Consider the following 23,090-nt stretch of genomic DNA (forward strand, 5'->3'; position numbering starts at 1 on the left):
GAATTTATGAATAGACATATTTGAATATAAATGTATATATATATTTATATATATATATATATATATAACATACATATGATTTTTCCTAATATATATATATATATATATATATATATATATATATATATATATATATACTATAACATGGGCATAGTTAGAGAAGCAGTATATTAGAGATTGTTCATGACCTACCAGCCAGACAAAAGCCGACTGACAGAGCAGTGTAAAATGAACATGGACTCAAGTTTAAACAATTCCTCGCCAATTAAAATTCTATCTTGTTCGGCATAAACCAGCAGTAATGTATTTGTTTTATTTTCAAGCTGAACCTTCCTAATGTTTTTATTTCCTCGGTTTAATGCACTCGTTACGTTTGTCGTACGTAGAATATATATTAGACCCATTTTTTGATGTTGCACCTAAGTGTACGTACATTTTTATGTAACCTACAACCCACGTTCGTTGCATTTTCTGTTCGTACATATAAATTAATGATTTCTTGCGTGGTTATTTTTGCCAAAATTTTCATGCATAGAAACAAAAATTCATCAGAAATCACTTCCTAGCAAGCAGTGAATAACCGAACCTATTGAGACTAGTAAAAAAATTTCATTGAATATACACACAGAGCGACATTAGAATGGAAATATAATTTTTGTTGGCTTTGTGTGATCTCTGCCCCGTTGGTAACATGCTTTGATTTATGGAGGGCTTTATTACAAAAATGGTTGGTTGGCTGGTAGTGAGGAAGCAGTAGGTACAGTCGACCTAATCGCTTCTTACTATTACCATGTATATATTACCATGTATATGTATATTTTTTCTTGTCGAGTTAAATTTATAAATGTAGGCCTTATTCAACTGATTTATTTTATATTTATTGATTTCTTCTCGTTTATATGGAACTTAACTATTACAGCTCTTAATATTTTATTAAATATTTTGACTATCTGGTTGGTTTAAAACAGTGATTATTAAATAAGAAGTAAACAATTCAAGGTACCTAATTAATTAAAATTTTTATAGATACTTTGTTAATCTTACACTGTCTCAAAAATTTCAAATATTATTTTTACTTAACTAGAAAAGTTTTTCATTTGAATAAAACAAACTTCAAAATATTTAAAAATCGAAAACAACTTTAAGTTTTTGAAATTTTATAAATTTATATTAAGCAGAAACATTTCTCTTGAAACCATAACCGTAGAAAAACATTTCACAATATGAAGAGAGAGTTGGAATAAATATTCCCTTCCATTTCATAACAAATCCACTTCTTAATTGACATTCCCCAGCACGTATGAGCCTCATTTAATGGACGCACGCAATTTCAAACTACCAGTCAATATTTGAAAATAACTTCTCTTAGAATATAAACAAACAGAAATAGGAGATGAATCTGAATTAAACTGATGAGTTATTAAAGACTGTTAGTTATTACAGTAATTTTATTATTTTGATTACTTTGTCTGTCTGTGAATTTTTTAGAACAACTTTTAAAAAAACAAAAACAGGTTTTAAAAGTATTTAAAATGAGCGATTGATGAATGGCTACAAGTATCAAGTCGCATTTCATTATGATATCAATTTATAATTACTTGTGTGTGTTTGTGTTTGGGTGTGTGTGTTTGGGTATGTGTGTTTTTGTGTGTGTGGTGTATGTCTATGTATAAATAAATGTCATATATTTGTTGTTTAGTAATATATCTATATAAGTTTATACACAGCCAATGTTAATATGATATTCGATTGACTGACGTACCATGAAAAACTAATTAGTTCAATTACTCTTATAGTAGTATAATTCAAAGACTATTTGAAAATTCGTTTTTTAAAACATAATTATATAATTATATGAAATAATTGTGAGTATTTATACTAGTACATCTAGAGATGGCGTAACGATTAGGTAGGCGTCCGGTACTGCTTGTTACCGATATTGTTGTGACTGGATTCGGTTGCAATGTGTGGGATGCGTTGTAAAACTGGAATATAAAGCAAGTATTAATGTGATGTTAGATTTAATAATAGTTGAGTAGAGTAATTTTAGTGAAAACATACTAAAAACTTGACTTGAAATGCTTGTTATAAAAATGTGTTACATACTTTATAATGATTGTTTTATTAGCTAAACTGTGCGTTATTAAATTTTTTATGACCCAGCCATCGTTTGATGTATCCAATTATTAAACTGTATTCGTTCTGAACTCTTTGAAACAACATTTATTTTAAGGTTTTTTTTCAAACTCCGTATGAGATAAATCAGTAATATATTTTATACCGTTAAAATATTCATCACTTTGTTAATATCCATTCATAATTTATTAAACATTTCTTTAAATTTATTAGAAGCATTATCTTGGCATGTTTAATTAAGATATAATTAAGTATGGAGTCCATGTTCATAGAAGTATGAATGAGCTAATGGATGACAACCATATTAGCGGAATTGTAAAACACAAGAAATGCCCGTAATGTGCCAATACAGTGGACACGGACAGGATGTTGTCGGTTTCGTTGAATTTTATTTAACTACACCTTAATGGTGGGTGCATGTTGATGTAGAGAATGTTTTCATGGCTAGTTAATGTTATTTGTCTTTTAAATATTTTCATTTAATGACTACCAGCTCAATTAATCGATAATCTTTAGTGGTGAATAAACTATCTAAAAAAACTAAGATTAAATTTTGAAAAATACTCTACAACAAAAATGGTCCGCCACTGGTCATTGCACTAGGAATGATTGTTTGAAAGTACAAACATGAAAAAAGGTGAAATAAAAAGAAATGACAAATGGCGTGTTTGCTGTTTAACTCACCATGGTGCAATCAATAAAAAATCTTCTCAGCATATCATTTGCATTATTTACCGTAATTTATTGTTTTTCAGGCCACGATAGTAATCGTTTGGGAGTTTTAGTTGAAAATCAAAAATTAAATGTTCTTTACTAAAATACAGTTCATTTGACACTTACGATTTTTGAAAAAATGAACTGAATTAACTTTTAAAAATGGAACTCAACATTTAATTTTTTAAAACACGCAAGAATGCTACACTTAAATGTAACAAAGTTCAAAAATGAATGTCCGCAAATTATCCAAATGAAAATTATTTATCAGCCTGTCTAGAGCTTGTTGACAATAATTTGATTCCATATATATTGTTGTTGTTGATGTTTTCAGATGGAAGCGTCTTGATATAAAAACAACTAGAAGACTAATTAAATAAAAAAAGAAGAGAAACATATTCTGTCGTCAGTCTGATGAGGATTTTGTTTCTTTTGATCTACCGTGTTGTCGATGGTGAAGACATAACATGCGAATTACTGAATGTCTGTCAGAGACATGATGTTCTGTCTAACCTGCCTTATTTGTCTTCACAATTACAAATGTCAATGAATATCGGAAATTTTAAAAATGAAGGTATCGGCATTTTTTGACGCTTATCGGTTTTTTTAAATGCTTTTAATATTAGCATGTAAAAATACTTTTATCACCGTATATTGCTAGGTAATATCTGTTGAAACTGAATTTATAATCATTAATGAATATAAAATTGGTGGGGCTGGTCAGTTTTCTCCACTTGATAATTTTTCAACTAAAAAAATCAAATGTGAAAATAATTTAGCGGAGAGCCCAACTATAAACAACAGCAATGAATTCATGTTAGTTGAACATTAAACATTCATTCATTGCATGTTTTTGGCTATTTAATTACGCGTAACATCTGAACAGAAACTTAGAACTTTTTTTCTTGTTTCATATTTTTGTAGGCTCCAACAATGATTAATTTTTAAAATAACTGCGGATATTTATTCTGCGAGTCTGGCGATATACAACAAACATGTAACAAAATGAATACGTGTGTTTCTCACAAAGTCATGTTTAAATGACAACAATGTACTTTCATATTGAATCCGAGAAAAGTATTCCACAGCATCAATGTTAAAAAAATGCAAACGAATGTATAAGCAAAAGTTTGCTGGAATTGTTGGACTGAGCGATACGTCATTCCGTCCCAATCACTCAGCACACCGCCGCTGAACAACTGTCCCCACGAAAACACTCGAGCGCATTTCTTCCTGAAAAATTGATTGCACGAGATGATTGAACGACCAAAAACAATGTGGCTATAATTTTAAAACTAAAAATATAATTATAACTTTCATGGTTCACGCTTTAAAAGAGAACAAATTTTAACTAACTTGAAATATTTTTATAAATATATTTATATATCATAGCTGTTTTTAAGCAATAATCTTTGTAATGCACATATTTGTACACTACAAATTATTTATACCATAACTGAGCCGGCGCACTGCAAAACGACGCCTTACAAATGATAGATGTTTCGTTAAAAAGCAGAGTTTCAATAAATAGGATGGAACAGAAACTGAACGTTAACATTTACATCTAAACACAATTACCATTTAAAACTGGTTAATCACAAAATTTGAATTCAGTTTTCAGCTTCAAAATCTGTCGAAAATTATTTCCTCTCCTTATCAAACCAATTGACGGCGAATCAAGTTAAAAGCCTGGACACGTTCTCCGACGTATGCAAAAACTTTTATATGAAAATTTTTAAAAAAGTTAGTTTTTTGCTTTAAAATTCTCGAAACTGTTTTAATTTTCCTTATAAAAACTGACCCTTCCTGAAGTTGGAGCGATATATATGTATTAATCAGACGCGCGCTCTTCACTTTCTTCACTGTGAGAGGTGTATTAATAACCTTTTAGACAATTTTTGAAGTCACTTCAAGTTTTGGTGTTGAATTTCTTCAGATCAGCAGACAACGCGTTCCAAGTTTGAGCAGCTAATAGAGAAAATCTTTTTTTCCAAAAATGTGAAGATTTGAATTTTTGAACTATGAGGTCAGCGTGGTTGGATGATCGCAGTTGACCCCTGCAATGAATTTCTGAAACTTGTTGGATCTGTTTCCTCATGTAGGGTGGAGCATCTCCGGTCAAACAATCTCTTATAAATATATATGTTATATAATTATCAAATTATCATCAACGCTATCATTTTAATGCTATATTTTGGGTTACTTAATATAAAAGTACAAAAAAGCCGTTCAAAGCTGATTAAAGCCAAATAAAATTATGTGAAAAACTATGCAGTTTTTATTTTTAAAACAATAAATAAATTTTTCCTTAAAAGGTCTTCCTATTTAGATTTAGGCCTGTGTGGCAAAAGTTTGTGGGTTTAGGAATCCATAGATATATCTACATACATATATACATACACATACACACATCGGTTTTTATATACATGTATAGATTGGATTCTTTTTCAACCGAAACTTCAATCGAGATTTTTGTTTCGTTTGAGTTGGCAGAAGTTTGATTGCTGTCCAGGGAGCAATGACGTTTGAGTATTTGATGGATATTTCAACAGTTTACGAATGAACAATGCTCAAACGTTTGATTCCACATTAGCCCATATTACCTACACGAATATTGTGGGACTCGTTTTGATAGCAAACATCAAGATATTAACAAAAATTAAATTACAATTTATTGATCAAAATATTTAATAACAATAAAGAAAAACATTTAATTTTGTGTCGCTCGTTGACGAATGTTTAAATGAGAAGTAGGAGCAACCAATCTCCAATGTTAACTGTCAATGAGTGTGCAAGTATGCAAATGCAAAAAAAATGTCTATTTTTAATCCTATAAACGCTTGAGCAAAACTATTGAAAAACACAGAGCTTCATATTGTCCTGGGCAAATGAACATAAACTGAGGCATCTTATCATATCATGATTGGCATTTAGAAGCATTTGCCATTTGTGGTGTGACTTTGATGAGTTATCTGTATTTGTTGGGATAATTTTTTAGCTCTTATTGTTGCGATCATTATTCTTTTAGTTCGTTAGGCTCAACTGTCGCTTCTTATAAATGCCTTCAAATTGAGAATTACCGTATTAAAATACAATCAATACGTAGTAAATTTTTTTCAATAACTTATTATAAAAAATGTATACCTTTTTATTTGCTATTTTTTCATTAGCATACAATTTCAAGAAAATATTCTCGCGACATGCAATTGTTCGTTCCTCGATGGTGCATTGTCACTTGAGAAATAATTGCGCCACTCGGGTCTTTATATTGGAGCTCCTTCTTCGTGAGTACCGCAATCTCTTCTGCTAAATATCAACAAGAAAACTGAATTAAGTGTTGTAGTTTTTTGGCAAAGTTTTACTTCGGGAAAAAATCAAATTGTTTTTTTAAAAGGATTCACTCATTTGTGTTATCAATTTTTGTATCGATTTATATTTTTTAATTATATTTATTATTTATTTGTTCTTTTTTAATTAAAATTTTAAAAAAGCAAATTTATGGACAGGTTTATATCTAATTTTTTTTTGTAACAACACCACGTTGATCTCCGATACTAGTCATTATTTCACCGCCTTTTAACCGCTCATTTTTTGGAAATTTTTAATTTTCTAAATTACTTTTCAATTTAAACTTTTGAATTCTTCTAAATTCTAAAAATATTATCTTCGCTTTTCAAATAAAACTTGTTAATGTAATAAACTGAATTTATTTCTGCTATTTAATCTCAATACTAACATTTTTGAAACGTTTAACGTACATACACATTTCGTACATACACGCATTCAAAAATTTCATAATTTGCTAAATCATTTTATAAAATTTTGTATGCTTCTGTGATTATGGAATCTTTCAAAATGTCAATCAAACTTGGAGAGAAATTTTTCTCAAATAAGTTTTGCTCCCGGAAAATTTAATGAAATTTTTTTTAATTTTTTTTTGATGAATGATCTGTTCTTTTTTTGTGTTTCTATAAAAAATATACTTGTAATTTTAGTATTTTTTGGTGGTAAATGTAACATTTGAAGTCGTACATAGTCATATAAAGTAATGTCAAGTAGTAAAAGAGAAGAAAACATCTATGAAACAGACACGTCATACCAGCAATCATGTGTGCGTGTGTGTGTGGTGTGTGTGTGTGTGTGTGTATGTGTGTGTGTCCGTTTATACGTTTATGAATTTCTGTCATGATGTTTTTTCGCAGCGATACTTTTATTAAATGAAATTAAAAATATGTGATTGACAATAATTTTTCAATAACGAAAATTATATTTTTGCACTGGTGCACTCACTCACTGGCAAATAGGTACACCATGACAAAAATTGTGAAAAAATGAATTAAGTTCTTCACAGGAAGGTGGCATTTGAAGGGGCTTCACGAGTTTCACTGCACTAAAGAAATAAATATAAAAGTGGGTTGAAAGTCTTTCAAGAATACCGAATACAATATATATATATATATGTGATAAGTGGATGACAACGCATATTGTATACAGTTTGCATGTTCAAATTTATTTTTTGTTATTTATTCTTTATAATGTTGTTCCATCGAGTGTAGAGCTGCTTACATGTTATTCCATATTTGCAATTAAACTTTCGTGCCACAAAAACTGAACTATCCCCACCACACGATGTTCATACACGTTACGTATTCCAGTGCAAGCACCGCATCATACGCTTATAATTGCCTTTGAGTTTTGGACAGACAGTATTCGAACCGTACCATCGCGTAATAGCAGTTCGAGACATGGCATTCCTGCCGACTGAGCTAGCTAACTCCGTGACTTATTTGATTTTTATCTGTTAAAAATACAATCTTTACTGTATCAAAAATTTGTTTAATTTAAAACATTCAATCAAACACGTTGATAAGTAAAATAAAACATTTTCAAAAACATCTTTGGAAAAAAAATTTTAAGTTCAATTCTTATATCTACCCATTTACATTATTCAACAGCGTCGAATAACTTATCTGACATTTTATCTTTTTCACATCTCAAAATAGGCATCGTAAAAACTGTAAAACATACATTAGCTTTATAACTCTACCCCAGTCATACATATTTCTATGTAACAACATGCCCCACCTACCTGCTTTCATACATCAACATTAAAGAAATGATCATTGCGTCATTAAAAGAGTCATAAACTTGTTAGGCCAGTATTTGGAGGAAGAACAAGAGCGAATTGATAAGTAACAACATTCAAACCTCACCACACGCCAACATTACAATTTTTTTTGTTATTCTTACTTTTATAGTTTAATATTTCCCTAAAATTGTTTATTATACTTATTTTTAATTTTCTATAAATTTGTCTAATATTCTTACAGTTATGTTCTTTGCATTTCAGTTTTAGAAAATAAATAACAAAAAAAAAAAGAAAACCACATGTTTGTCGTCAAGTCCCCCTATACATCGTAACAATCATTTCTCATTCATTCATTCATTTATTCATTCATTCATTCGTTCGTTCATTCATTCATTCATTCATTCATTCATTCATTCATTCATTCACTCATTCATTCACTCATTCAAGGACTGTGGTGTGGTGTGGAGCATGTCAAAGTGAATAACTGTATTATAATTAATCTCTGAAGCGTTTAACAAAGAATGATGGGGACTGGAGATAATAATTGAAAGCGCTCATCCACTCGTATCAACGCCAATGATGACGTCATGATGACGACACAATGATGATAATGATGACGACGACGATGATGATGATGATGGTGATGATGATGACGACGGTGATGATGGTGATGATGATGACGACGATGATGATGATGATGATGATGATAACCACGTGATGGTGATGTCGTGATGACGACATCATGATAATGATGATGATGGTGGTGGTGATGATAATCACGTGACGATGATAATGGCATTACGAAATTAATAATAATAATAATAATAATAATAATAATAATAATAATAATAAATAATAATAATAACGTAATCACGATCATGACCGTGATGATAATGATGCAATTCATGATAATGGCGAACGTGATTAACGACAACATTAACATCCACAATAATAACCTATGAAGAAAATATTTGACAATAGGATGATGATGATGATGATGACGATGATGATGATGTGATAACGATGATGATGAGGAGGAGAAGGAGGAGGATGACGATGATGATGATGATGAGGATGATGATGATGAGGATGATGATGACGATGATGTGGTAACGATGATGAGGAGGAGGAGGATGACGATGATGACAATGATGATGATGATGATGATGATGATTGTGATAATGATGATGATGATGACGATGGCAATGATGACGATGATGATGATGACGACGACGATGATGATGTTGAGAATGATGAGGATGATAATTATGATGATGACTATGACGATGATGATGATGACAAAAAATAAAACCAATGTTGATATTATTTTTTTAATTTGCGATTAATTCAACATTTTTTTATCTTCAGTGTTTGCTATTGCAGTTCTGACGTACGCTGAACCATTTACAATGTTACATAAATATTATCTATGTATCTTTTATTGTGTTCATCATATCTTTATTTAGGCTAAGCTTATCAAAGTTCAGTATAAATTTTGATAATCAGACACGTGTTAACCTGTCTTAAACTTCTCTAAGAACGCATTTTATAATGTTTCATGGCGAGGGGAGGAGAGAGCTTTGTCGGTCTGAAAGAAATCTTTTAAGATTAGGACGTACAATAAAATTGACCGTAAATTATTATTTCTTAAAAGATTAACAAATGTGACCGTTCATAAAGGATTGCTTCAAAAACGTTAAATAACTGCCATTGAGATTCTTTGCTTACAGTATATTTTTGTAAAACTTGTTGTTTAAAGCGGTGTTTGAATAAGAAATAGATCTATATGTGTTGGCAAAACCATCTATTTAAATAATTACAATAAAATTATTGTTGAAAGGCTGGCTGTTTATATAAACAGGGGTGTCTCTAAATCATGTGTGTGCGTGCGTGTGTGTGTGTGTGTGATGTTGCTGGCTGTTCTGTTCTTTCTACGTGTTTCTTATTAATATATCAATTAAGTTGAGTGTGCAAGTGTGTATTTTTTGAGTTGTGTGATGCTGAAGACGCTGTAGAACGTGCTCTACTCTGCACCGTCCGATATTTCTTCGAAGGCCTTGCATCTTTTGTCACTGCGATTTTCTGTCGCATTTTGTCAATTTCAGTCGATTACCGAGCTTAATAGAATTCAAACCCGCATTTCCTTACTCTGAATGGGTTACGTTCTAGGTCGAAATGTAAACTCTGTGTGCGTGTTGGGTCCCAAAACTATGTTGTAAATAAAAGGAAAGAAAAGTTACTGACAAATAAAATTAAAAAATCCATAACTTCATATCTGGAATCTTAAGTATTATGACGTATTATTGATTTGCTGTTAAGTGTTTGAGTACTTATATAAATAAATAAACACGCTTAAAAATTCTAATTCGATTGTTAGATGATTGACTCTTGCTGGCGTTTTAAACAACAATTGTAATGAAAAATGTGAAAACTATAAATGCAATAAATTTAAAACAATTTAACTACAAAAACATTATCGACAAGTGTATATATTGTTATAACACCGAATGAACTCACAATCATTCAATCGATCAATCAATCAATTTATGTTTCTAGAAAGATCAAAGAATAAAGTCTGTTAGCAGAAAAGCACTTGTTGGTGCGACTTTCCAGTTACGTCTGTCAATCACTTTATTTTAAAATTTTTTATATTTATATATTTTACCTGTTTATCGTCCATTTATATATTTTCAAACGTATGTCATTTTTGTCAAACGCTTTCTTCAAAAAAACAGATTTGTAAAACTTTAAATTCACTGAAACTGAGCGATATCTGTGATGAAATTTGAAAGAAAGTTTAAGAAACTCTTCAAAATTTTCGCAAAATTTTGCAGTGCATTGGCGTGTGAATTGTATGAACCATCTCAGGTACCCTTCAAACAGGGTAAGTAAGCATCAGACGCTCAAGACACTCGATGTATGACGCCGCATACATGAAACGTCATTGCAAAACCCACCCAAGAAAAGATAATAACCAACCAGATGTGTATATTAAAATTTGCACCAAAGCAACTAACATACACGACGGGTGGTATGTTCTTTCTTATTTTAATTAGCTGACGACAACAGCATGACGACTAGAAGAAGCATGAAGAGGAGTGCAGAAGAGAAGTGCAGAAGAGGAGTGCAGAAGAGGAGTGCAGAAGAGGAGTGCAGAAGTTAGTGGCGTCGAACAAGTAGCTGAACCTGGATGTCGATGCTGTTGTTCTCGTGTTCAATACGACTACCTACATGAATTCCTTCTCAAACGTACTGAATGTAAACATAAAAGATTGCATATTTAAACTGAAACACGTACAGCTATGCACTTTAAACATGATTTCATGAAAGCATTTGCAGAAGCACACACAAACAAAAGTCGTACATTTCGTAGAAAATTGAATACATTTAAACCAAATTCCAGTAAATAATTACATAATACGTAAGCATATGAATTTATAAACATGTATGCATGCATACTTTCTCTCTCTCTCTCTCTCTCACACACACACACACACAAACGCACGCACGCATACACGCTCGCATTTATATACATACGTAACATATTTGAAGCGTAAAACGAAGCACATTTATATGAATACAACAAATAAGAGAGTATGTACATAGCGAGTCACACAAAACTGTTCGGCGATTGGTTGGTGGATGATGTTTGCATGCTTTGTGATCAATTGTGTCCCGTTAATTAAATTTAATATATTATTTAGAAAAAATGAAAATATGATGTAGATGTAAGTGTGCGATAAAGTTTCATGCCTAGAGTATGATGTACGTCTAGTTATATGTATTTCAACAAAATTATTAACCTGACAACATTTTGCTTCATCGAAGTTTTTTAAACTGTGACTTGAAGTTTTAACGTTCCAAAATAAATTTTAAATAAAAACCTGTTCAAATTTTTTTATATGAGTTTGTATATTTGTTTAACATACAATTTTAAAAATAACATAAACAGATCAAACATTGAACACACAAACGGATCAGTTAGATAACCCAGGTTGCAGAGCAACAAATGTCATGAGAGGTGTAGGCATAAAAGAGTTCGTCAAACTGTTTAAACCGTCGAAATGGAAATAACAAAAAGTAGAAACTGAATCGTTGTCAATATGAATGATTTTATTGATAAAAAATAGTTATAACATTAAAAAATTGTAAAATTTGATAATATTAATGAACATGAGATAAACAAACTGTTAAGGCAACCCTCCCGGCATTATTGTTCCAAAGAATGACAACGAATGAAAATTTACAAATCTTTTGCTGAATCACATAGAAGCCAATCAAAAAAACTTTTACTAAACTAATGAATATTCATTTGAATGAACATCATGTAAATTATTGTCACTATGTAAAAATGGTTTTACGAGCTATATATGGTTTTATCTTGAAAATCAAAAAAAAATATGCAAAAACTTGAATTTTTCATTTGCAATGGGTCTCAGTGCATGATAATTTTAAAATTAAATTTGAAAAATCAACAATTGATTTCCTAATTTTACTTCCAATAATAGTTGAATTAAAAAATCAAAGCAATTTATACAGCATCAACCAACTAAATCTAACATTTTTACACGCAGTAACAACCACATGTTCAAATAATTACAAATTTTTGCTACAAGTTCCTTTCAACGCCACACAAAAAATTTTGAAGTAATTTTGAAAATGTCTTGTGGCAAATACTAACAAACTCAAATGAACAAACAATTTCTTTCTAATAAAAGTTCTCTGTGCACACATTGTAACTCAATTTTCATTTAAAATTTTTCAAAAAAAAATTTTGATAAATTTTATTTGCAATTTTAATTTCCTCACAGTTATTTATTTTTGATTAATATTAAAATGGTGTCCAATAACTTTTTAAATAATGTATTATGAAAACATTTTCGACATGTTTAAAAAATTTCTCCAAAGAATTCATTTCTTTGAAATGTGAGGCAGGATTAAAATCGAGGCAAGGGCACAAAATAGTTATTTATCACAATTTACAAGTTTTAAAAGTTCAAACCTAATCCGGAGCTGTTAAGTGGGATTAGTTTGCAACGTCAAAGTAATGGGCGCGAGAAAATCTTCATTTTGCAAATCCATTTTTCAGCTCTTTCACATGAATGAGCGTACAAGGGCGTAACTAATGTGGCTTGCGGGCTTCAAAACCCCACAATGGAAGAGGTTAAGGAGAAATTCAACAAAATTTCTTCCTAAACTTAGATTTTTAATTGTTAAAAATATTGTTTTTAATTTAAAAATTAATTTAAAAAAGTTTAAGGTCTTATATACACTCTTCAAAAGTTCAAATGAATCAACACACAAACATCGTATATGAGTGCATTGCTAAACGACGCATGTGATGGCAGGGATCTTTTTGTCATATTTGAACCCGATCATGCACGCACTGCGAAACAGCGCCAGACGACTTTGACCACTAGGCCATCACGCTGCCCAATGTTGAAAAATAAGCAAAAACAAGGTCGTCAACTTATTTTTTAATTTATCTTCTTCCCTAATTGAAAATTTCGGCCAGACTGTTTAACAAGAAATATGTTTTCAGGAATGTATGTATAATTATTATTCATTTTAAGCACTACTACGCTTAACCAAATCAATAATTCAACATTAAAGAAAGTTGAAAATTGTTTATTTAAATTCGTTGATAACTCACGCTGGTGTCATAAGCTGCAACGTTTTGGAAACATTTTGTTCGAGACTCAACAATTTTTCCGACTGACAATTATCTGTATTAACTTTTATTATATTCGGTATCTTTCTTTGATTCAGTGAAGTTACAAACGCCTGTGTTTCAGTCAATGCAGAAATGACGCGTTAAACTTAATCACCGATCTCACTTATTTTTAGTTATCTTTACTTTAATATCTGCTGACAACGCTTTCATTAAAGTAGTTGAATAATTTGTGAGAAATAATTTGTTTCCGACGTTTTCAAAACCAAAATTGTTCTTAAATCTTTCTCCCATACGCACATAAATTTCTGCACACGCACAACAGCATACACACATTCACACACATACACACACACACACACACACACACACACACACATACATACACACACATACACACACGTGCACTCACAGCGACACAAATATTGTTTGTCATGGAGCCTCGTTAGTTAAAGTTAATATTTTTTAATTATTAATGATCGAGTCCACGAGACGTGAATTTAATGGCGTTTTTATAAAAACTCATTGAAAATTCATGCCTAAAACAATTCATCAAATGTTTCACGAGTGCCTCATTGAAATGGATCGATTTCGTGCGTTATTAACGTATGATGTTTATGATGTGAGCTGATGTGATGTTTGTAATGTTTGTGATAACAAGTGATATTGATGTCATGTGATGTGATAAGATGTGATAACAAGTGATATTGATGTGATATATTTTCATGTCACGTGAGGTGAACTTCTGTTCTCTATTATAAGAAGCTCTGCGAATCGCAAAGGTGCTTACAAATCGTTATTCACATCTTCACACATTTTGTTTCAATTTAACTTTTTTGGTAAAATTACTGTAACATCAACGTTGCACGACTTACGTACACATTTTGTACTTTTTCATAATGAATATGATAGTCTTCGGGCTTTAATCGGCCAACATTTGAACCAGGTCAGCGCGAAACAACAGCGTGAGACATGGCACTTCTACCGTCTGAGTTAACTGGTCGACGATGTTGATGCAAAGTGATGTGGATCTATTTTGTGAGTAAAAAACTAGTTGGAGCGATTATGAAAATGTATTTTAAAATGTCATTTTTTGGTAACAATGGTTCGTTTTTTTAACTTTATTCTTGGTGACTGCTAAAACGTTTACTTTCAAATGCCTTATGAAAAAAACTTCTATGACAATATTTTAATAACGAATTTTTACTAACATCTTAAAGATTCTAAAATTTAAAGCCGCATGACATATACTCCAAAAAGTTTTAAAATTAAAAACGTCAAAACAAAAAAATTAATATATCATAAATACATTAAAAAAAAACTAGATGAAAAATAAGTCAGACGGATGGTAAATTCCATTTAATTGAAAGATCAAAGTGGACTCAGATGAAACAAATACGTCTGTTTGCTTATGAGTGGTGATGATGCTCCAGACATCTGTGACTCTTGATTCATTATTATTATTATTGTTGTCATCATTATTATTATTGTTGTTGTTGTTGTTGTATTGTCAATAAATAATATTATTATTAATATTATTGATGTTGTTGTTGATGGTGCTGTTGTTGCAGTCTTCTTTTAATTGCCATAATAGCAATAAGGCTAATAAAAATTGAGATAATAAAATTAATAATAGTTACAAATCATGGAATCATTTTTCCTACTCTTAAAATTGTTTCATTGGTAGTTACTATAATTTTGTAATTCTGTTGTTATAATGTTGTAGGGCTTTGGCTTCTGCTTATGTCGTTGTTACGTTATGTATTTTGAGTTGTTGGTATGTTATGTTTTGTTGATTTGTTATCTAACTTTAGTTGTTGTTGTTGCAGTTGTTAATTTAAATTATTATTATAAAGGAGCAATTTTGTCTGCAATGACGATTATTAAAAAAATATAAAATTTCATCGCATCGTACCAAGTTCTTTCCAAGTTGACTCTACACTAAAAAATTTAAGAGAAAGTTAACCTGATGTCTGAAAATAATTAAAATAAAGTAATGTATAAATAGAAGATGACAGAATTTGAAAAATGTGTACAGGTTCTCATGTAATAATACAACCCTAAAATGTCAAGATTAACACTCATCCTATTTTCTTAAAAAAAAAATACCAGACAACGTGAGCACAAAAAGTCGGAGTTTGATACAACAAGTTTAAGAACATCAACAGCAGGTTTTATTGTCGTTTTAGAAATTAAAATTGAATTTTTCAAGAATATATTGCAAACATTTCAAAACTTAATTGAAACAAAATCGTTCTTTGAATAAAAATTATTTAATTAAGTCTTAGACCTAGTTAGTGCTGAATTTTAACATCTGTTAATATAAATTTAAATAAAAGTTGTATTAAAAAGATGTTTTAAAGCTCTTTAAAAAATTTATTTCATAGTAAAAAGCATTTCAAGAAACATTTGAAACTTTAATTTTACTAAATCCAGTGCCGGATTAAAACCTTATTGGGCCCTGGCTGAAATGCATTTGGTGGCTCCCGAAACTGACCTTTCGATTTATAGGCCCACATTATTTGACAATCCAAACTCAAAAGAGGTGTGCAAAAATTGATTGAATGTTGCCAGGAGTTCTAAACACCCCGGCTATACGCCATTAGCTGATCTAATAATTTATTTTTTACTTTTGAAAGACAAACTACATTCTGTCAGGAAGAGGACTACTGCAGCCACATGTTTGAAAACTTCCCTCCAATATCGATAGTCGCATCAATTGTGAGTCAATTGTTCTGAGCATTGGTATTCTGTTTTATATATGCCAGCATAGATGTGTTTGGTGTTCAACACCGCCTTCATATTCTGAAAACCTTTTGTAGCATGCTTCCAATCGCTGAAACCAGTAATAAACTGCAATTCCGAAGATGTAAAAAAACAGTTAAAAGGTGTAACAAAAAAGCGAAGCCGTAGATTTGTAGTAATTCTGCCAACCTCTTTTCTCCCCCGTTTGGTAATATGCTGAAGCACATTTCCTTTGAACAATACTGTTTAGGATAACCATACATTCCCTGAACAGACCCTGAAAAGTCAATATCATCAATGGTTTCATCTGGTGGATGCTGCTAAAAATGTTGTCGTAGTTCATTTGTGACAGCTTAAAATATCAAAGTGCATTTTGAAAACTCTATAAACCTGGGCAAACAAACATCCAGCACACCACACGTGGATCAAATTCAATAACTATCATACACCTGTATTATCGTATATAATGAATGAACGTTCTTTCAAACCATTGGTTGAAAGATGTTTGCAAAGTTGGGTTGAACAAACAACTTCTACCTCTTTTCATGTTTTCTCAACGTTTATTTTAAAAACGAGTCTAGTATCTGCTATTATCAATGGAAGCGTTATAAAACTTCAGAATTATACTACAGTTTTAGTAGTAGTAGTAGTAGTAAGTAGTAGTAGTAGAAGAAGAAGTAGTAGTAGAAGTAATAGTAGTAGTAGTAATAGCAGCTATAATTAGTAGCCAAGCAAAGTAACGTTTTCAGATAGAAAATTTCCTTAATTATTTATTTTAGCCACTATTCTTAATAGTGTTACGGTTGTCAAAATGACCATCACCAACGGTAAATTTTATCATTGTCACATTTTCTATCTTTGGTACCAACCTGACTTCCTACCATCATTAATGACGTCATCATTCACGAGTTCGCAGCTTTGTTTTTATTTCCGCATCAATCAGCACACTGTTTCTCCGTCGTCACGACATAATCCCTTTCATATTCAATATAATTATTATTCATTATTTTCAATCTCAAACAGCATGACTACAGAATTGTTGGCATTATCATGAAAAAAAAAACATTTTATATCATTGAATAATTCCATTAATAATTTTTAAACCATCATCTCCATCAGGAAATTTATCACCAGAGCGATATAATCAGATCGAACATTATCTTCTTAATCTCCATCGTACATCAAGCAAACGCGCTGCACCAAATGATAATTTACCTACACATGGCAGGCATACCAAATCCATTTGTTGATTTTTTTTCCCCGTCGTAATAACATAAACAACACACCGTTTAATGGAATGGATCTCTCTCACACACAAACACACACACAGAGAAACTCACACAAACACACACACAGAGAAACTCACAAAAACACACACATACGGCCACAATTTCGTTTAATGCATTACATTAACAAACACTCTCACCGCTTTTTGACTCATCATTATTGAGCGCTATCAAGTTAATTAGTCCAAATATCCCATTTCTGTCGTCGTTGATGTTGTTGTTATTGTTAACGTTATTGCTGTTGCTTTTAATGTTGATGTTATTGAATTTGAATTGAAAGAGGTGACAATTTATCAAAAAATGTCGTAAAAATAAACAGTATTATACTTTGTGCGAGAGATTTCGGAATAATATCGTAATATCGGAATAATATCGTAATAATAATGAATTATTATCGGAATAACAAAAAATATGAACTATGCTTAAATTTTTTAATTATAAAACGTTAAAATAACATCAAAGACAATAACATAACATAAAAAGAACAACCATAACGTTAATAACAACTATTATACTGATTAACATAATACATTGTTTTTATCATCAACAGAATTTTTGTTGTTTTAGAGTTGGTTCATGCAAAAAGGTCAGCCATAGAGCATCATCCATTTTACATTCGTAAATTAAAAATCCAATTTTTTGATAATTTAAATTTGTTTGGTTTGGATGAAATTTGCAGATGGATGGTGGGATATCTAACAAAACGTCGCGTAAGATTACACACTTCATCAATCCTTTTCTCCACAAATCTTATTTTGCTTTGCTTATTATCAGCCATCAACTAATTGATTGATTAGTCAACTGTGTCGACGTATTCAGTTGTGTGTTTGTTATTTTTTGGTGAAACAAAATGTTTTTTTCTTATCGACGAAGCTAACGTTTGTATCTTTTACTATTATACAAACACAATTCATTACTATAAGATAACTTGTCTTCATGCAAACAATAGAAATTCAGTTTGAAGCACGAATATTTGAAAGTTGTTTTGTCTTAAATGCACACTAAGTTTCTGGGTTTCATTGAAAAAATCTCAATGGAAAACTCAAAATTATTTTCATTCTTTTGTCCTTTGTGTTAATTTGTATGCTGTGCCAGTTTGAGTAGTTGTCACCACCGTCATCGCCACGTTATTGTACTGCATTCTACCGTACATTGTTGTTGTTGTTGTACTGCACTGTACTCTTGTTGATCGTTACAAGGACAATGCTGCACTTAAAATGTACATGACATTTTTAATTTCCCTCATCTTGTAGTCAAGTACTTTTTCACAAGTTTGTTCCAACAAATGCATGAGTGGATGAGGATTTCGTCGTTTTATATTTTTTCTGTTTCGGTGCAAGTAAGTTTTCCTTTTTAACACAGATTATATTAAGAAAATTTTGTAAAAATAAACCTTATAATACTTAGTATCTGAAAATTTTAACTAAAAGTCGTCCTAAGTGGAAGTAATTAAACGCTTTTATTTAAATTAACCGACGTTTGCCCGTATTAATCAGATAATAAAACTTTCCATGTTTAAAACTTTGATAAATTATCTTGGATGTTTGAAATTTTCAAAAAATTGTTGATATATAATTAAAAGCTCACAAGGCCAGTAAAAAAAAAATGAAAGACATAAAAAAATCTTCACGGCACAAAATGTCAGCAGTCATTGCACGCATAGAACACACCACAGTCATTTATTTAAACTTGTAACAACTCAAAATCCTAACAGAAAGTGACATCAACCTCCTTGATTAGATTTGTTTTCCATAAAAAAACAAAAATTATCCATATGATATTAAGTTTCACAAATTTTAACTTTAACATATAAGTTGTTCATCTGTAATATATGAACTTTCTTAAATTCCACACGAAGTCTAAGTATAAATCTCAATAAAATCTAACTATTGAGTATTATATTTGATTTAAATAGTTTTTTAATGAAAATTAATATGACAATTTGCAGTTATATAAATAATTTATTAAGAATGTTCGTTATTTAAAAAAAATTGTTTTTCCAAACAATCAAGTCAAAACCTTTTTTAATTTCTTCTAAATGACAAAATAATCAATTTCTGACAATACCCAAAATACTTTCAACAAAACGCATTTAAAACAGCGAAGCAATCTCAGATAAATCCTCGATAAGCTCATCTGCCCCAAGGAATAAGTTCATTTAAATTTGATGGCGCTCTAAAGATGTAATTAGTTAGCATTTCTATTAGCGAAAGACTCACAAACGAGCGATTGAACTGTTTTCAAAGGGTTAATAACATCACCAGTTAACATTCACGAATACATGTATATTTTTGAAAAAAAATTATTTTTTCAGATTAACTTTTAAATAAATCATTTTTTGATTAATCAAATATTATCATCATTGTTTCTTAATTGAATCGGACAACAGCTTATAACTCATCAACCAACAGTTTAAACTAAATAAATAAATTAATAAGTCAATTAAAGTAACAACAATTAAACACAACAAAATTAATTTTAATAATAAAAATAATAACCAACCACATCATCATACAATAAATCAATCAATCATTCATCATTCATTCAATCAATCAATTATTCATTTCTTCATTTATTTATTCATTTATTTCATCAGTCAATCGATCAATCAATCCATCTTCCAGGTTCCTAATGGTCTTCAAATGCCTCTTACTCAGTGTCTTCTCAACTATTGACCAGTACGAAGAAATAGCTGGCTTTTTTCTCTATTATCTTGTTAGTTATATTCTTATCTCTGTGTTATATCATCCATGCTATACTATCTGTGTTATGTTATCTATGTTATGTTATCTGTGTTGTGTTGTGTTGTGTTATCTATGTTATGTTATCTGCGCTATATTATCTATGTTATATCATCTAGGTTTTATTATCTGTGCTGTTTTATCTATGTTATATCATCTATGGTATACTATCTGTGTCATGTTATCAATGGTATGTTATCTGTGTTATATTTTCTGTGTTATGTTATCTATGTTATGTTATCTCTGCAATAATCTATGTTATATCATCTATGGTATACTATCTATGTTATGTTATTTATGTTATATCATCTATGGTATTCTATCTATGTTATGTTATCAATGTTGTGTTATCTGTGTTTGGATATCCCTGTTTAATCATCTCCGTTCAATGTTTCTTGTTCTATTGCCTTTGTGTATCATCCATGTTATATGAATTTTTGTGGGCTGATTTAAGAGTCACTCCCATCGTAGCATTTGTTTGGGTTATATTTGCATACAATGTTATCTCACTACTGTTGCATCATGTAATGGTTACATCCCTGTGTTTTTCATTTAAAAAAATTATGGGATTATGCAGTCCTGCTTAATGGTTGTTTAATAAAATTTTATTAAAAGAATTTTTATTGCGTAAATTTCAGTTTCTTTTTTTATCTTTGTTTTTTACTCTATGCTGTAGCGCTTAACTTTTTTATTTGATCACGTAGTTCGTAATGTTATCTTGATCACAATTATATGCAACTACTACAGTACATAAAATACTTGGATGTGTTTTGAAAATATTATTTTTAATTCAGTCACATTTATTGATGGAAAAGTTGTATGTTTCTCTTTATTTTATAATTTATTAATTGGTAATTACTTATTTTTTCTTACACGCGTTATCAGGCGAAATCACATTTTATTAAACGTTTGTAAAATGTAACAAAAAAGTAACATTACAGTAACAACAATGAAATAACAGTACAATAACTACAGTGTTATCCAAGACACGACATCTGCCTATTCGTATCAACATCATCAATCTAGTGGCATATTTTTTTAACCAAATTGCTTTTTTCTGTTATTTCATTCAGATTATTTCACAGATGAATGGCCGATTATTTTGATATTTTACGTGGACTAGATAGAGTTAGTAATTCAATTTAGCAAAATTTAACAAAAATTAAAATTAATTTTTAAATTTATATAAAAAACGCGTCATTAACGTATTTGCTAAAACATTTTGCAGCAAAAAACACCAGAAATATTTTTGTATTGACTGCACGGACAAATTAAATAGTAGTTGATAAATTTTTTTGTAAAAATGGCTACCAACGTGAAAAAAAAATCAGAAAAAATTAAGAAGAAATAGGTTAAAGAGTTTGGGAACGGCAATCAGTGGAATGAACATTTTCATCCACATCGTCGCCGCCAGCAATTACAGCCACTCAATCTGCTGGACGATAACAAACTGACCTACAAGAACAATGTTCGCTAGGCTGACCGCAACACAAACATCATTAGCGTCTCTTATTTATAATGCAGTATTGAAAAGATTATACTAAAATGTATGAGCATTTATATTTTTTAGTTTTTGTTATATGTATGTATGTATGTATGTATGTATGTATGTATGTATATATATATATATATATATATATATATATATATATATCATTCTTACAAATCAAAAAAATAATTTTTTTGATCAAATCTGAAGCCGCAATTTAAAAGCTTAAAAAATAAAAATTTGAGCTCCTTAAAAAATAATTTTAAATGTAAATTTTTATTTAGAGTAATAACCTGCGCTGTTGATCAAATAATAACTTAGGCGGCATCGTCAACAAAAACAACAACACATCACCAAATGTCAACAACAACACATCACCGCAATAAGTACAACACATCACCAAATGTCAACAACAAAACGAAGACCGCAACAACATGTTGCCAACCCAAATATGAACCAGAAGGCCATTGACACCAGCCTACAATATGCCTCTAACAGGAACATCAACAAATTTGAAATGAACGCCGGCACTGAATGAACAGCGCAAACATTGAGAACAAGTGCAAACAAACAGCAACAACATATTTCGTCAACAACAAAACTTACGATTCAAAGGCTTCTTCGTCACGTTTTACAATGTACAAAAATGATCGCGCTTTAATCTGCCTGCCTAACAAATTGACTTCAATTTGCTTTGTAAATCATACAATACTGCGTGCCTATAAGTTTGCCTATGTGTCTGTGTGTTTTTGTGGTTGTGTGTATCTCTATATGTGGTTTAATGTGTGTCTGAGTGTGTGGAATAGATTAGAGTGAATGTTTACCTATCCTCATACTTCATTTGCTTGTTATCCTAAATTTTGTGTGAGTGCCATTTCGTGTGCTGGATGAACTTCACTCAAAATTCAACGTCGATTCTGATTCGACTGTTGGTAATAAGAACTTTAAAAAATTGTTATATCTGATGTGACAAAAACAGAAATATATATTCACACATGTACGTGTGTGTACATAAATAATATATATAAATCAGGTGTGTATGTGTGGTGTAGAAACAATATTTCGTAAAGTTCCCGCACGTCTTACAAGTGCAAATTGGTGCACAAAAGTCTTCTACATATCGAGATATCAAATGACCGTCAACATACACGCACATGCACGCACACATAAACACACATACATACAAACTCATATGAACACACATGATTGCAAACTCATT

General features: G+C 30.6%; 1 protein-coding gene across 1 annotated transcript in view; it reads left to right on the plus strand.

The window, feature by feature from the left end:
* HELRODRAFT_75893 (hypothetical protein) overlaps nt 1-23,090 on the plus strand; it is a gene marked incomplete at both ends in the record, with an annotated part of 61,720 nt that overhangs the window by 11,177 nt on the left and 27,453 nt on the right. Inside the window, one exon of the mRNA XM_009016041.1 lies at nt 20,266-20,356. Coding sequence (XP_009014289.1) covers nt 20,266-20,356 — 91 coding nt within the window. The remainder of the gene's footprint in view (nt 1-20,265; nt 20,357-23,090) is intronic.

This window comes from Helobdella robusta (genome assembly GCF_000326865.2).
Source record: "Helobdella robusta unplaced genomic scaffold HELROscaffold_17, whole genome shotgun sequence".
Classification (NCBI taxonomy): Eukaryota; Metazoa; Annelida; class Clitellata; order Rhynchobdellida; family Glossiphoniidae; genus Helobdella; species Helobdella robusta.